Here is a 17,901-nt window from a genome sequence, read left to right as displayed (position 1 = left end):
TTACAAGTTTACTCTATACTTATACGACTATAATATGATTAACATATGTACAGTATAAAAATAAGCTCAGAAACTTTTCTCATGAATAAATTATGCTTTATTCTGTCAACAGGAGATGTTTCAAAATGTCATGCATTCTGAGGTGCCGCCTAATCCAAACATTCAGAACGCAGCAGGCTTGACAGCTATGGCCTTAGCATGTAAAATGGGTCGCAATGAACTCTTCCAGTCCATGCTGGAATTCACTAGCACCACTTTGTGGAAGTTTGGCACTCTGCAGTGTGTTACCTACCCTCTGGAAGAAGTGGATAGCATAAAACCGACCGGGGAGCTTGGTTAGTATTTATGATATTTACAGTAATCAACCCTCATTTTAATAAAATCATAGTGACCACCTAGATTATGTCAAGTATTTTGACTGCAATAAGCTTTCCCCATTACATGAACCAATGGTTTAGCCAGCCGCTTTATGCAATTGGGTCAAACCAATGGTGCCTAGCTTGTTGATAAATCACCTTGCTCAAGCTGCCGCATAAATTTACATCAAAGTTGTCATTTTGTTCAATATACTCAATATGATAAATCAGCTAATGGTGATTTACTGTGTATGTTTGTTTGCTTTTTTTCTGTTACTGTAAAAAAATATGTCAGGCATGTCAAAGACAATTCTGTAAATTTATACAGTCTGTGTCTTGTAGTTCAGAAGTATATCTAAATAGTCAGAAGTGTGGCCTTTAACAAACATGATTTCCGGAAACTGAGTCTTCAGAGGGATTGTGGAACTTTCTACCTGTCAGCCCTATAGCTTTACATGCGATCCAAAAATTTACTTGCATGATCTCAGGCAATTTGTTTGCATAGCAGCGTGACATATTGGCGTAGGGGTGCACTGCTAGTCAGCTATACAGCATATCTCACTGAAATTGTCACGAAAGGTTTTAAAGAGTCTTACTTATCATAGACTGTGTGCCATTATAATTTGCTTTATTAAAGCTCCACTTATAGTCTGTGTCCTTACATAGTTTTTCATTCAAAAGATATCATCCAACATCATTTTGGCAATCTAAGTTGTGTCAATGTATAGACATACATTTTACTGTAAAATATGCCTTTTACCTCACATCCTTTTTAGAGAATTTCACCAAATGTGCTAATTTATAATAAGATGTGACTAATTTAAACTTTTCCCGATGTTTTCTACAGTGAGGAATTGTCTTTTAATCGCATCATTACAATGAAAGTAAAAAAAAAGCTAAAACATGCATCTTATTCATAGTGTTTTACAGTACGTGTATCCCCCAACACTGACCCTAGAGTCGCACGAAAACAAGCAAAATGAATTTCGAACTGCCATTTAGCAATGACCCATCAAAACTACCTTTGGTGTTACTGTATAATAGCTACAGAAAACAGTGAACTAAACTATTTCATTGTTGGTCTGTTAACACAGACAGGTCAGTTTGTAGTAATACAACTTTTGTGATATTTCACAGAGTTCATGTTAGCATGTAATCATCTACATTATCATGAATTAAGCTACATAAGTTAACTTCTGTGTACCTCGAGATATTTGTACTCTCAAATGTAGCCATAAATGTACATTATTGTTTTACAATCGTGAGATATACCTAATGGATGTACATCTAGTGAGCACAACAACTTGACAAAATTATTCTGGAAATGAAATCATGAAAATATTGTGAAAAAGTAGCAGATACTATGAGCATAGACCCTAGTCATAATTCCCGTTTGAAAGTATTTGTGATAGTTAATTTATTTAATGAAAATTCTAGTGGTGAAACCGCTAGAATTTTCATTAAATAATGGAAGATTAAACCTCATTTCTTTAAAGTGATTAACCACTTTACTTGAGCTAAAAACACAAAGAGGAGAGCTCTTCAACATATTCCTGATATTGTACATACTGCAATCCAGTTTATGAGTGTTCATTGTTTTGTTGATTGGTTTGACAGCTGGACAACCTTTAAGGTTGGGATCAGTAATGGCCAAATATGGCTTTTGGAAAATAAGATTGCAGTGTGACTTTTGATCGATTTTCTTTTTTTTTTCAGATTTGCAGTCAGCTTTGTCCATTATTGTGTTTGGTGATGAAGATGAACACCTTGAAATGGTAGAGGGCGGTGTCATCTATCTTTTACTTCAAGAAAAGTGGCAAGTGTTTGCCAAGGTATAGAAAATTATGTAATATTGCATTCATGTACATCAAAAGCATGCGTACATTTACCATATTAGGTAGCATAAATTTTACAAGGTCGATCCATGTTGTTAACAAAATGTAAATTGAAATAATTTAGTGACAACAAGGAGTCTATCTTTTTGTTCAAATTATTAAGGTATTGTATTGACATTTATTTTTAAAGTTTACCTAATAGTAATGATAATGTCAGATTTCTCCTGTGCAGATCAGACAAACATTATTGTCAACAAAATTAGCATTATGGAAATTTCTGTGTATTATCACAGTGACCAGTTTTCTTTGAATGTCAATTGGAATGCAAATGAACTGCAAACAATTGTCTGTCACTTATCTTTATGTTACTGTAAATGTTTGACAAGATTTGTTGAGGAAAAATATCGAAGGAACAAATTTTTATCAAGTATAACATTTAAGAAATAATAGTTATGCACGTGTGTCACATGCATTGCAAGCAATTTAATTATTTAGTGTCATGCAGACGTTTATAGATATAGTCAGATACTCATGTACTGCAAACAAAACCTTATATTGTTTTGTTTTGAATTCCAGAGACAGTTTATAACACGTTTCATCTTGGCGTTTCTTCATCTGATTGCGTTGAGTGTTGCTGTCTACCTACGACCTGACGGTGACTTACTGGGTGGCACGGACACCAGGGACATTGTAAGTGAATTCACCATTCACAGAAACTTGAGGCGTGCATGATTATAGCAGCTGAATGCACTTGCATAACCCACTCATGCAGTCAGCTATGCATATGCAGGACATTAAAGTACCCCCTCAGTGGTAGAAAACGTATGGTATATATCATTAATAACATTCCTGTGAGCTAGAGCTCCGTATTTCTGTTGAGGATGATAGTTCGGCACAATCATCATGATTTATTGAGAAGAATGATAAACTAAAAAACACTGCAAATTTAATTTGAAGTCCTGTTTAACTGTTTAATCTTTTCAACTCTAATGGCCATATCCTAATTATCCCAACTTATAAAATCTGCACTTTTACTGTAACCATGATTCCTGACTAGAGCATTTGTTTGATTTTTGAATTAGTCAGATATGGGTTTAAATGTTTAGGTAACTTAGGACATTTCATATAATTCAAATCATCATGCCTGCATGTATATCTTCTTCGATTTCAATGAGAAATGTAAATTATGAAGCACATGATCTTCTTCGCATTCACTTTCACTCAAGGTGCACGGAATGCAGATTACAGCGACAAGCAAAAATTCAATGTGTGTCAATTATTGCATCACAGGTATCTTGATGAAGTATTCCCCGGACTGAAAAGTGCAAGGGTTAAGTATCGGATACCTGTACATCACCTTAATCACTGCATTAATGGATGACTGATATTTTTTTTGTTTTTATGTATACACGTAGGTTCGATATGTGGCTGAAGTGATCCTGCTTATTGACTGTGCAATATACATCTTTTTCGAAGGCTTCAACATAAAAGCTATAAGACTCAAGTATATTAAGTCATTGGTGAGTGCTGCAGCAGTTTAATCTCTCTCCCCCCAGGTCCCTTTAAACAGGCCCACAATCACCATCGATAACAATGGGTTTGGTTCAAACCATGATGGTGAAAGGGTTAATCATCAGTTATATATTCATAGTACAATTGATGGATACCTCTTGCAAACAAGCTTATGCTACCGGCGTTTGAGTGACATAATAATATTACATGGGTTCATTTTGGGTTTGATAACTCTATTGCCAATTTGCCTGTGAAAATTTATTGTTTGTCTGTAGTTTTTGAAGATAGCACAGCTATATCAAAAAAACAGGTCAATGTCTTAATATTCAGCAGTGGAACTAGAAGTGAGCTTCAAATTTGTCATCTTATTTCAAGGAGACCACAGCTACATGTAGCTTTACTATTTTCAAATGTTTGTGATTATCAAATTATTCAGTGACATGTCCATTGCAAAGGAACTAACCGTGCAATATACACATACTTATGCTTGTTTCACTAATATGAACAAATTTCTGTTAAAAAGGAAAAAAAATTTTCCTCTTTTCTTCACCGTTTCAGATTTACGTTCCAGCAAAGACATTATTTTTGCTGTCCTGTATTCTGTTTATACTCTGCCTGCCATGTAGATTTGCATCCTTTCGTACCCTTGAGGACAGCTTGGCAATATTTGCTGTGCCCATGGCCTGGGGTTACATGCTGTTTTTCTACAGGTATGTAACCGCAGTGTCTTTATTGTCATAACGCAAGTGACTTCAATCTCTTGATCTTTAATCAGACTTGTAAGTTGACACTTTCAACAAGTACTGGTACTTAAATGCATGTATGTATAATTAGACCCAAGGGATGTTTTGGCCAGCAAGGTGGTGAAAGTGAGTATAATATGCAAAGACCAGGGGTCTATGGTATAATATCACACTTGTGTAATCAACCATGGACGTATTAAGAAGAAGGGATTATAATTTCAGAATGGCTAATTTACTTGTATTTTTATGTGACGTTCTTATGTGCAATAGAATCCATAGATATGTAGGAGAAGTAGATGGGTGCTGCATGTACTCTGTGTACACTATATGACTAAATAACAAGATCATCAAATATGACTTGTATAGAAATTCATCTGCGTTGGAAAAGTATCATGTCTAAACTTGAACTTTTGATCTTGAGAGATCTTGGGATTGAAAATTCAAGTTTAGGCATGACTCATATTTGTTGATTCGCTTGGAAAAATTCCAATATTTCACAATTCTCAATACATTACTACGATGTTTCTATTTGAAATTACAATTTTAGGTTATCAGAAACTGCTATAGGTAAACAATTGTAGACATGCGAGTTGCCCTTTAAGCAATGATATTTTTTTATTCAACACAAGGCAGAATTCTCGTACTCATAGATTTGCATGCTTCCTTAGAGTCAAAAGTTATTTCACAAAGCAAACAGTCAGGCCTGCCTAACATGGTCATCATGACTGTTACTATGTTAGAAATTAAGTGATTGAAAAAAAGTGTTTTATCATTTATTTTTCAGGGGTCTGGAGTCACTTGGGCCGTTCGTGACCATGATTTACAAGATGACGGTTGGAGATTTATTTCCATTCAGTATCATATGGGTGACAATACTCTCCGCCTTCTCTCCCGGTATGTAGAATCTGATAGTGTGTGAATTTCCTGACTGACACTGTAGTCTTTGTTAGTCCTGGAAAATACGATGATGCAGATGTTGAGGAGAAAATATCCCATTGTGGGAAATTTCACTCGTTTACAAACAATAGTGTCTACAAGGCCGATCTGTGAACTGTAATTCTTCGTAAATGTCAGCTAGGAATGTTGCAATACTATAGTCATTAAAATACAATTATTCACAGTGAATCAATAAGATTGATTACAATTTATCATACCTAACCTAATGACCTTCGACCGTCGGAAATATTTACAAATTGATTTGACGTAGACATTGGAGCACATCATGATTCTGTATCATTCAGAAGGTCACCTTGATCAGGTGGGCAACCATACATGTGTGTTAATTCTTGCAAGCAGTGGGTGTTTATCAACCCATATTCTATGTGGTATTAATCTAGATAGGTATGTACATCAGTATGTTCAAATTGACAAGAGAGTAATGTTAATTACGTATGGATGACAATGTATGACACATACATGTACAGGCAGGATGAATAGGACAGAAGCTGAATTTTGGCTACTGTATGGTAAATAAGTATAGTAGTACATGTTTGTCCACTCTAGTATTATACAAATCTTGAGGATCATCCGTGAAAGCCAGTCTAGTCTATCGATTATCTGTTTTTCATTGCAGCATTTTATTACCCATTCAAGGGTATTGATGATGAAGTTGAGACTTTTGATACACCGTACGGCACGTGGATGAGTCTCTATCACATGACATTCGGTGAATTTGAAGTAAGTTTTAGGATGAGCATGCATAATACCTTGATATTAGCCCCGCATATTCATTTTAGTGAGTTCACTGATTTGTCTGCCAGGACCCACAACATGAATTTTCATATAAAAACTGCAACACATAGCAAAAACATTCACTAGTAAGAATAACTGAAAAAATATTCAAAATACGATCATCAACTTATTACAGCTGTGTTATTATCAGTATTATTAATCTTTATTCATCCAATAATAATGAATCAGATTCTTGCCATGCTGGAAATATTGAAGAAAATTTGCAAATTTGAAATGGAGTGATTTTTTTCTTACTTTAATTTTTGATAAATGCTACAGACTTAGTGTATGAGAAATAGAACCAGTCCTAAAGTGATAATATTCCCAAAGTTTATTACACACATATATATATATATATATATATATATATATATATATATATATATATATATATATATATATATATATATATATATATATATATATATATATATCTACAAAAATGTATATACGTATATATATATGATTGCTTACCCTAGACTCTAATCCAAAAATAGCCTTTCATTTATTGAGAGATGATTGTTAATACTGCTGATATTAATCCATGTGATTTCTATGCTTTATTTCAGGCATTAATTAGTGGAGGGGTGAGTACATCTATGTCATAGTAAATGAATGATTTAAACTCTTGTTTAGTGCATGTTTACCATACGGAAAAAATTGCATGCTTTCAATTGTTTTTGACACAACTAACCAGTGGCACCTTCTTGTCGCCAGAATGTTCTCGCTGAAATCAACAAGCATTCCTGTATTACATAAGTTCCTACATTAAACAAGTGCTTGGAACTCATTGCCTGTCCATTCGACTTGATAAGATTTCAAGCTGATCGTAGGGTTTTTCATTTCTGAATGATTCCACCTGTGTGTTCACTTTCCTTTGAGGATTGATTGATTTGAAGAATTCTGTCTGTACTTTTAAGTATGCATACGGATATGACATCTTAACATTGAATAATTTATCATTAATTGAGCATCAAAGTCAATTTTTGTCGCCTTTATAAAATGTACCCCTGTCAATTTTTTTTCAGACTTTTGCCCAAATTTTTACAAAAAACTGTAGCCAATGAAATTTTTTGTCTGTTTGGTCCAACATCAAAAAAATTACAGAAAAATTCATGAAAATTGGTCAAATGTTGCACTCAAATTTTGGTTAGAAAAATTACAGCACTCAAATGGTAACTGTACAGTATGTGTATGCATATAAAATTAGAGCCTTTCCAGTCTCCAAAAACATACCAGACTGACAAATTATGTATTCTTTAACTTTTCAGGATGATGAAATTGATAAGAGTAGAATACCTGCTCTTTCTAAGCTGTTACTGTGTTTGTTCATGATCCTGGTTCCAATTTTACTCCTGAACATGTTAATTGGTAAGTTGGACTCTAGAGGGCGTGCTCTCCTAACCGGTTGAATCTCTGTCACCTCAGTGTTTCAATCAGTGGTTTTTTTCATGCCAGATTTCCCTCTCACAAAGCAAGGTTGCATGTTGTGGATTCAGCATAACTTTCATAGGGTTTCTTAATATGGGCAGACTGCAGGATGCTGAAAAGTAACATTACAAAAAAAAGGGCAATGAGAAGTGCACCAATTGAAACTTTTCCAGTTTTTTACATAAGGGATATCAAATTATTATGAGACAAATTATTATGTTCAAGTACTTCAAGATGCAGTCACATCCTGTCTTTATGTCATTCAGTGACTGGTGTTTGGTGAAAATTTTAGAAATTTAAATATAGTAATGATACACCTCTTTCAGTTGTTCCAAACATTGTACTCCACAGATTGTATCAGTTGTTTGTATATTTAACACAGGTTTCACAAAACCATTCATATAAAAGTGAATTTGTAATGTCAATTGCTAGCAAATTTACTTTTGGTATATGCTTTTCCATTTTTCTTTCTTTTTCTTTCTTTCATTCTTTCTTTCTTTCTCTGTCTCTTTCTTTCTGGAGGGGGAGAGGGGGGCAGGGCACTCTGACCATTGAATGATTGGTAACTCCACTGCCAATAGTCCACTGGATACAGTATTACAGTGTATGTACTTGTGTGACAAAGAATATGTTGCTGGTCTGCATGAATTTAGAGAGTTAATCTAGAAGTTCCAAAAATGCAAACTGAATTTTGAATGACCATGTCTTACATGATTGTATGTGATAAGCAAAATGCAATATAATCAACATTACAGTTAACTATTAAGGTAAAATGCGCCTCGGGGACAGATATTTGTACTCTTAAATTTTCACAATTCTTTTCTGATCTATCACTGTGGTGGCTCGTTTTAAAGCTCTTGGAGTAAGAAAAATTTCACTACCTTAGCTTTTTGAAAATTGACAATTTTATTTTTTCTCATAGAGTTAACACAGGGATGGCAGCCCTTTTGAATTTCAAATAAATGTCAGATAATTTGTTTCTCTAGTGACAAAGTTTCATGGTGACCACTGATATTTATTCTTGATTTGATGAGAAAATGGTTAATAGTTTCATCGAGGGAAGTTTGAGCAAAAAACTTTACATCTTTCACTTTTAAGGCATACCACATTTGTACACCTTACGGGATTTTAATTGTCATTTTACCTTTTATTTTATCTTTTACGTAATTACGCAGCCATGATGTCCAACACTTACCAGATAATCAAGCTCAAAGCCAGGAGGGAGTGGCAGAGACAGGTAATGAACAGATACAGCATTTCTGTAAATGCGTCTCATTTGATTGCATGCAGAAATAAGTTAATGCCTGGCCTACGTACGTGTATATATTTATATATTCATGTGACATGTGCTGCTTTTGATTTAGTATTGTGGATATTGCATCTCTGTTGTCATTCTGATCAGTGCCACAAAAACATGTCACGTAATAGTATTGTGTCATTTTACGTTATATATCTCAATTTTTCAAATGTTAAGCAAATTTATCGACTTTGTTACAAAAAAAATTGCCAAATTTAGAAAATGTTTTGCGTGTTTCAGTAACAGTAAAACAACACTTCATCAACTTGTTCAAGCTAGCAAAAGTGCTCTCATGAAATTGTATCATCAGTCAAAGTTTATTGTGATTTTTCAGTCGAAATTAAAAAGAAGTCCCGACAATCATGAAAATTAGCACACTTAAGTGGGAAGACAAAATCATATGTCGATGAAAGGGGAGTGGGGAGTTCTTGTGGTGGGGGTCACTGGGGAATTTGGTTTTTTGGGAGCTAGGGGAGAGAGGTAAATGATGGGATGGGAGGGGAAGCTTTTTAAAATCATGGTTGGAGGGCAGTTGATAAATAGCTTGTACTTTCCCCTCTAAAAATTCATTTTTGGCCAAAATTCTTTGAAATACTGTATTTACACCTAAAAACGCAGAAAACATCTTTCTTGAAATAGACTGGTTGTGATTGGCAGCCCCCTGATATATCTATAGGCAAACTTTTTCAGCTTATCATAATCATAGTTATTTTGGATGTGGGAGCATAATGTCACCTAATTCTTACATAATTATGTTTCTTTGATCTGACAGTGGGCCAAAATAATTATGGTTTTGGAGCGTTCATGCAGCAAAGCTGAATTACGCAGATACCAACAAGGTTACTCAATAGCTGGCACGAAACCCAATCGTCAGACAACACAACCTGGAGATAATATGTCTGAAGCAAATTCAGAATATACCAGGTAATTTTATAAGATAACCATATTTACAGCTCTGCCCAGTCCTGTTCAGAAAAGTATCTTGACAATTGGAGGGACAATGCCAGCAATTTTCACAGTTTGAGTACAACATAGCTGGTGTGGAATAATGTTATTAAAAATCATGTACATACTTACCAGTGAACAAATAAATTTAAACAATGCTTATGTGAAAAGGGGAAATTTTTTCAAATCTGTGCCCTCTCTAACTTCTGTAAATCCAGAAGAATACAAAGGTTCTCGACTCATTTCTGATTTACAAAATTCTGAAAACCATTCCTCTGTGCATATAGATCTCTCAGATGATCTGAAAGAATCATTACATATTATCACTTTGCCAGTTGATGTCAGTACTTAAAGATTTCAGTCCTTCATGACATCATGAGACATTTTGGTGAAACGCATTTTATCAGCTGTGAAGTCTAATAAAGTATGAAATTTTGTTAATCCTTGACAGGAATAAATCTTAGGAAGAGAAAACACGACAGTACATTCATTTTGTATTTTTACAATTTGTATCAATTTGTATGACAATAGAAAATTAGTTTCAAAAGTACATGATATCGATTGTAAAAATTTTGCTCATTGCATAAACATGAGGAATAACTGATGAGGCAAAAGTTGAGATTTGTTGTCATTGGGATCGAATGCATGCGCCCCTTCCACAACCCAATATGGTATGACCCTATTGATGTCAGTGTGTGAAACATATGCAGTACAATTTTTGAAGAAGAGTCATGAGAGATCAAGCAAAAGACTGTCAAACTTTGGTTGTGTTCCCAGTGTGGCCTTGTCCACAGTTTGCTATTACCTTTGACTTTTATCACATACATTGCATCATATCAGTTGTTGCTGAGGCCATACGATGCCTAAACACTCTATTGCATATTTCAATAACAAATCAGTTGATCAGCAAAATAACACATTGGTATGATGCAAATGTTTCACTATAGGAAGTCGTACGCTTCCATAGACGAGGTACTGAACGACAGCAGCAGTACTGAAGAAGGGGAGTGCTGTGCCTGTTTGATGATTGTCAAACCAACCTCCAAAGAACATTCTACACAGAAAAAGTCTGAAAGCTCATCAACCTTGGAAAGACTCCATCTCCAGGATTGGAAGGTAACACTTTTTTTTTGTAAATGTTTACCATTTCCTAATTGAATTTTTTTGCCATTATGAGAGACACCAAGATTGAAAATTTTGCTCCTGATTCAATCGATAGTATGAGGATATCAACATATTTTGAAGGTGTATCAGTGATATCTACATTTGTACAAGCCTTGACAATATTCTCTAAAACCGTGTCTGCGATTTTTTCCCGGAGGTTCCATTCAAATGATATGGCGTGATAATTAAAATTCCTTGAAAAGCACCTTCATCTAACACCTTTAAGAGCGCATTAAAAAAACAAAGGCATATAAAGAAAATCCCAGACACGGTTTTGAAGGATATTGTCAAGGCTTGTCAATGAAGAAATTCCAACCGGAAATCTTGCAGCGTGTTTGCATAAGGCGGGAAAAACCGGTTTTTGGAAGGTTCAGTAAAACGCTTGTCACGTGACTCTTATGCAAATAATGACCGTGTACTGTGCTTGGTCGGATAGCTCTATATCAGGGCTTTCAGAAAATGTATACTTTATTGGGGTTTGGGACGTGTTCAATTGAGAAAAAAATAAAAATCTGAAAGTGTCTAAAAGGTATGTAGCTACATTTAAGCTGATAATAAAAATAATGCACTGTGGATGTTCAAATGTAAAGAGTACATTGCATCATGAACTGTTGTATAACTAGTAATGTTATCGTTTGTGTTTGTGTTTAAAATTATGCAAATTTATGTAAATATTTGTGTTTACAATTATGCAAATTTATGTACATATGCATCTCACTCTATCTTCACAAATTGAGATTGGCCATTTTGGTGATGTCACTCATCGTATATGTATACATGTATTTTACTATGCTGTTTTCCCCTACCAGGTGATCAGCAGAAATGCAAGACACAGGTTGGCTGAACAAGGCAAGAAGGGATCCAAGGCAGCACGTGTCAAGAAATCCCGAACCCCTCTCAGCTCCAGACCAGGATCTGCGGTTGTACGTGGCAGCAGAAATGGCTTCTTGGCATAATGGTCACTCATGGCCATGTCATCAGCAGAATATTGTATTCTCTGAGGTTATGGATATCAGCTGAGCTGACTCAGCAAAAATACTTCACCTGTGGTAAACAGGAGAGATAATCTCCCTATATTCGGAGCGAGACACATTGGAACATCAAAAACATGGAAAACTGGAGAGAAAAAAATTTGCCCTGATTCCATCCAAAGTTGTCCGTCCTAACCAAACTTGACAAACTTTTTGTATATTTTTGTACGATATTCACTGTTCAAACACTTAAGAGGAAAGAAGACCCTAAGGTAGTATGTGCCTCGAAAGTGAAAGACTTAAACTTTTGCTCAAACTTTCCTAAATGAAACTTTAACCATCTCTTACCAAATCAACAATAAAAATTTGGGGTCACTGTGCAAAGTTTGAAACTAATAAAACAAATTGCCCAACATTTTGTGATATTTGAAATTCAAAATGTTCGCTATCCCTGTGTTAACTCTACGGGGGAAAAATTAAATTTGGTATTTTCAAAAAACTAAAACAGTGAAAGATTTTCTTTCTCAAAGAGCTTTAAAATGAGTCCCTACAAGTGGTAGATCAGAAATGAATTGTAGAAATTTGAGAGTCTGAATATCTGTCCCCGAGGCACATTCTACCTGAAACGAAATCTTATAACATACAGGTCAGACTCTTAGTGTGTTCTTATTGTGTACATAACATTGGGTTTTAGGTATTGTGTACATGGGTTTTAGGTTTCCTATTTGTGAACTCCGCAAGTTGACCACTCTTTCTAGCCAGGTACAACAATTACTCTCATTGCAAATTCAGTTAGATAGGTTTCAGAAATAGAGCAGCTATTATAAATGCTTTGAATTCCATTAATTTCAACCAAAAATTTGTTTGTTGGTGAAATCACATCCTCGTTTACCATCTTGTGATATCATTATTTGCTTAAGCAACCAGGAAAGCCTCCATTTGCTCTATCGAAACTTTGAGGCCAAGAGGACAATTCAAAATGTGACCAGTAAAATATACAAAAATGGTGAATTTTAAAGTGAGTGAAGAAGTGACAGATCGATGAAAATTAGTAAATGGCATAAAGTATGACATGCAACGGAAGGGGAACTATTTGAATTCGTAAGGGTGTATCTTGTGATTAATAGAACATTGTGGAGATGTGACTGTTGTTGTGCACAAAAGTAAAAGGTTTGTTTCTCATCCTCGTGTGCCCCTATCTAGAGTAGCTACGTCAGCTTTTTTTCATGTTTACTTAATAAACTTGGTGTGTATTGCATTGGCAGAATATGTGACATTTATTACCTGTAGGATTACATGCTTACAATGTACATTTCTGAACAGGGTTATCACATCCATCATACCAGACGTCAAAAATTACCATGTTAAAACATTTTTAATTTGGCTTTTTCACGTCATTTGTTAGATCATGTGAGCTTCAACAAAAGAACATAAAAAACATGTCATTAATGTAAAGACATAGGATGAGCAAAAGTTATTATTTTCTGCCAAATGATTGAAACTTAAGATAAATATGATATCAGGGTATATTTCATGTTGTTTTGTGACATTTCCCACTTGAACTCGATCAACATATCATGATGTTTATATCTTCATTCATTGTGTACAGAACCAAAACTTTTCCTTGTGCGTATCATCTATTGTGCAGAAGTGTTTTGAATGTTTCAAAGTCCGTATGTCAAATCAGTCATCACAAATTAAATCTTTTATTCTGTTAATCACCAATTATTCGCAAAATTGCAATTTTCTGCAATATCCCATGGCCATATGCTATGCTGAAATGATTGGAATTGAAAATCAGGAGCAATTTCAAGTAATTCTGTAATATGGATTTACTGCTGATTTTCTTGTGATATGTTCAACCAATCCTTACAACAGCTTGGCGTTTACAGGTGTTTCCACAGGGTGCATATGGTGCACCAGGTTATTCATAAAACATCTTCAAAATCACACATTAAACCAGCCAAGATATAACCCCCTACTCAGAACAACAAAAATGTAATATTTTAGTGACATTTTTTAATTATGCGATATTCATATATATTTTGTCACATATTTGTAGATTGCTTATTTATCCAGAAAGTGTCATGAAGTCAATATCAAGTTATACGTAGCGCACCAAACATTATTTTTTTTATTGCAATATATTTTCTCAGTATTTTTTTAAGACAGTGTATATGGGTTATTATCATTTTGTGGAAAATGTTGAGCATTTACAGAATTTTCATCAAGTTTTAATTCCACACCTGATAACACTTAATAGGGTGGCTTATACTGTCTCCAAAATCTTTGTGATCATTTATCAAAAGTTTTTTGCTGACGAACAAGAGCTGGAAACTGCATAAGTGGTCAACTGTCAAAAGTTATGTACATTCCTATGTGTATTCATTTCACCATAGATAGTTGATCGGGGAACTGTCTATGATTTCACATTATGATACGGAAGATCATAAGCAGAAGAATTGCTTCATTGCTTTTTAATGTTTCTTCAGTCCTACTGAGATACGTTTTAAGTTGTACATATTTACAGAAGGGATATCCACTCGCTGGAGGTGTTTGATTATGGTTTGTTCAATATAAATCAAGCAACATTTTTATTTTGTCGACTAGATAGCATGGTTGAACCATATAGTTCAATTTTTCCCCTAATATTCTCATCTTAAATAACAGCTGACATAATTTTACCACCTTTATTTACAATGCGTGTTGCATATGGAAATGCTGATTGTGTAAAGCAATAAATTACACCCGAAACAAACAGAATCCCCATCAAGCTTCAACTTGTAAGTCTTGATTTTTTTCCCCTATCTGTCAAGATTAGTGAATTTTTCCAATTTGATCTGTGTTTCAGCAGCTTGTTATTTTGATCCAGTGTGTGAATTCCTCCCTCAGATTTTACTGGTTGGCTTGGTCAGTATTTTTGTAAAGTAATCTGCTTCATGTCAAGTTAGTATGTAGTTGATGATGTTCCTGGAACAACTAAGTGTTTCTCAGGTGGATCACAGAGTATTTATTTCAAAACCTTCCCTTTCTTTCATGAAACTTCTTTTCAGCTGTTTTGGCAGCATTTACCTAAACCAGAATGTTGCCCGACCATGTGTCCCAAATGTGTTTTCAAAATATACCTTAAGTCACCTTTTGTCATCCTCCACGATATACAGAAGATAATTTGTAGCAGAGTATCCTGACAGGGTCCTTGTTTAGTCTATGTAAGATGATATATTTTTATGAAGCGGGAGATGTTGACTAACGGTACACAGTGTCTTTATAAGTTTACATCCTCGTATGGAATAATGCAAGTATGAAAAGTTCACATTATAAAAAATAATTTTTGTGGCCTTATTTCATTTCTGTCTTAAACAATGATAACTTCTCTGATAGATTGTACATATTTTTAGCATACTATTTTACAGTGAGAAGTATTTTAACATGCACATCATAATATTGCAAGATGGTACTGTACAGTGACATATATTGTAACATATTTACCCACATTGTATGGTATCACAGAGTGACAGATATTGTAACATATTCACATATTTGTACATGGTTCAGTATTTGTTAGTAAGTAAAATATATTTAAAAGTGGCTGTGTATATTTAATATCATAGTTATATGATGTTGTTAGTAAAACCGCTATCACTTATGTCATTAAAGCCTTCTCAGATGGATCACAAGTTCAACAAATGAATGCTTCTTCATACATTACAAGCTCCTCAACCTCCCTCCCTCCTCCCCACTGAACAAAAGCTCATCACTTCGAAAGAATTGGTGTCTTGCAGTGAGTGAGATGTTATTGCACCAGTATTACAATCTTTGTCTTTACCTTGCAGTCTTAACTTTTTACAAACCAACTCCTTAAGAATCATCTGTTTTCTTTCACGATTATTATCACAAATCTCAGACAGAACTACTGTATTCATTTCAAATGTGGTAGAAGGAGGCATAACGATGAATTTTTGTTACCAAACGACAAAATATCAGACATTCTTTGTGAAGAACATCCTCTCATGCAACACGAGTTAAGACTGAGTTATAGCTTTCCTTAGAAAAAAAGCTCTTGGGTTTTATAATAGTATTGGAATTCATCACAGCAACCATACACCGATAAACAACCCATAGCTTATAATTTATGACACGCCACATGCTCATTCCTTGTCCCAATTTGCTGCAACACATCACATGACGAGAAAATAAATACGACCACTCCTTACTGGTTCGAGAAAGTGACGTCAGAGCCAATCCTGTACCAGGGAAGCGTTCGATTATGATCCTCGGGGAGCCCTAAGTGACGTCATGATGTTATGGTGGGGCTCCCCGGGGAAGTGGGAAAATCGAACGTTACCGGGGTAACAAAATGTCAGACGACAACAACAATACACCCGGAAATCAAAGATTTCACCACAGAATAGCTATATTTTTGCTTGTTCATTTTCAACAACTCCACCATGTCACGTCAATTGTTTTGATTAACTGTACCAACCAATACATACGACTTTTCTCCATGAGCACTAGTGTTGTCTGTTTGTCGTCCGCCATATTTGTTATGCAGTGCCCCGCACTTCCCCGACTCGACGAGCAGGGGCGGTGAAATCCACCCCGAGGTACCCCGACAATGACGTCACACGATAATCGAACAGAAGCTGGGTCGCCCCGGGCCGCCCTAGGGTGCCTCGAGGAAGATAATCGAACGCACCCCAGGGAAAAGCCGGTCACGTGACTGTACACTGTCACCTGCGGCTTTCAAACAATGGCGCATGGTTGGACTTGGAGAGCATGGTGAGCGTCCGGGATGAGCTGGGAGCCGCCGACTAAAACAGTATAAGATTTTCAGCAAAACACAGAAAACCCTTCCAGGTAAGGGACGGACCATTAGATCTTGGGAGGGGGGTGGTCAAAAACAGAAAAAAAAATTTTCAGAGCAAAAAGTTAGGAAAAAAAAAATCTTCAAACTAGTTTGCAAATAAAAAAAAATAAATCAGAAGACAAAGGCGTAAAAAAAAAATCTGCAAAAGTCTTTAAAATTTTGAATTTTTTTAGATTTTACCGACTGAAAGCAACTTTCTGTATTTTTTAGTACATCCTCCAGGCACATTTTCATTGTAATTTATACATTTAGAGTGACTGTATCCCTTATACTGGAAGTTGTGATTATCTTAGCTTTTCAGGACTTTTGTATTCTGATCACTTGAAAATTATGAAATTATAGAGCCTGTTTTCTACTTGTTTCCTGCGTACAAACCAAGCAGGTACACTAGGTAAAACATTGAAACTATGGTATGGTTGTCAAGACAGAAAGTTGTATTTGCCTTTTAAGATCAAGGTAAACAGATGCAGGCTACATCAGTTTCATTTTTTTCACAGCATTTTATTGCAATGATGAATGCAAGAATGGCTGAACAAGTAGAAACACGTCAATAATGATAAAACAACATATCAAGTCATTATGTGTTATTTTGCTTTTAAAAAGGCATTTTCAATTCTTTTTTTCTCAAAAAACAGCCTCAAAAAACAACAGCAACACATGTTTTAACATTCAACAATACACTACCGTACATAGAATGCCATCTATCCAACAAATCCCAACACAAAAACACACAAAAGGGTTGAACTTTGGAAGTTTCTCGATAGCAAATACTGAATAAATCTGCATGAATAATCGTTTTTGTGTAGCAAATTTCAAAGAAATTGGACAAGCCCTTTCAGACAAATATTGAAATTTCAACACATCTATACACATCCAATCAATTTGGACATGCTGCTACAGAGAAATAGATGTTTTGATCAAAAAAGTGCATCAATTGCTCTAAAAACACAAATATGCAATTTTAACTATATTATTTAGCTTATTTTAGCTTCTCAGCTTGTCAAAATTAATTGTAAATCATGAGATATGCATGATGTTTGGTGGGGTGA

The 17,901-nt window shown here is 35.0% G+C and overlaps 1 protein-coding gene across 3 annotated transcripts in view; it reads left to right on the top strand.

Moving 5' to 3' along the window:
- LOC139135019 (transient receptor potential cation channel subfamily V member 6-like) overlaps positions 1-15,656 on the top strand; it is a 39,059-nt gene extending 23,403 nt beyond the window's left edge. For all 3 annotated transcript variants that reach the window (XM_070702180.1, XM_070702181.1, XM_070702182.1), the window contains 13 exons: positions 113-335; positions 2,073-2,188; positions 2,768-2,881; positions 3,607-3,711; positions 4,262-4,413; positions 5,231-5,340; positions 6,020-6,123; positions 6,747-6,764; positions 7,449-7,548; positions 8,784-8,845; positions 9,678-9,829; positions 10,798-10,966; positions 11,824-15,656. In XM_070702180.1, coding sequence (XP_070558281.1) covers positions 113-335; positions 2,073-2,188; positions 2,768-2,881; positions 3,607-3,711; positions 4,262-4,413; positions 5,231-5,340; positions 6,020-6,123; positions 6,747-6,764; positions 7,449-7,548; positions 8,784-8,845; positions 9,678-9,829; positions 10,798-10,966; positions 11,824-11,970 — 1,572 coding nt within the window. In that variant the 3' untranslated portion in view covers positions 11,971-15,656. The remainder of the gene's footprint in view (positions 1-112; positions 336-2,072; positions 2,189-2,767; positions 2,882-3,606; positions 3,712-4,261; positions 4,414-5,230; positions 5,341-6,019; positions 6,124-6,746; positions 6,765-7,448; positions 7,549-8,783; positions 8,846-9,677; positions 9,830-10,797; positions 10,967-11,823) is intronic.
- Positions 15,657-17,901: the final 2,245 nt, after the last annotated feature.

Source organism: Ptychodera flava, chromosome 6 (genome assembly GCF_041260155.1).
Source record: "Ptychodera flava strain L36383 chromosome 6, AS_Pfla_20210202, whole genome shotgun sequence".
Lineage (NCBI taxonomy): Eukaryota > Metazoa > Hemichordata > Enteropneusta > Ptychoderidae > Ptychodera > Ptychodera flava.
Note: the sequence above shows the minus strand (reverse complement) of the source record. Positions and strands in the feature narration are given on the sequence as shown.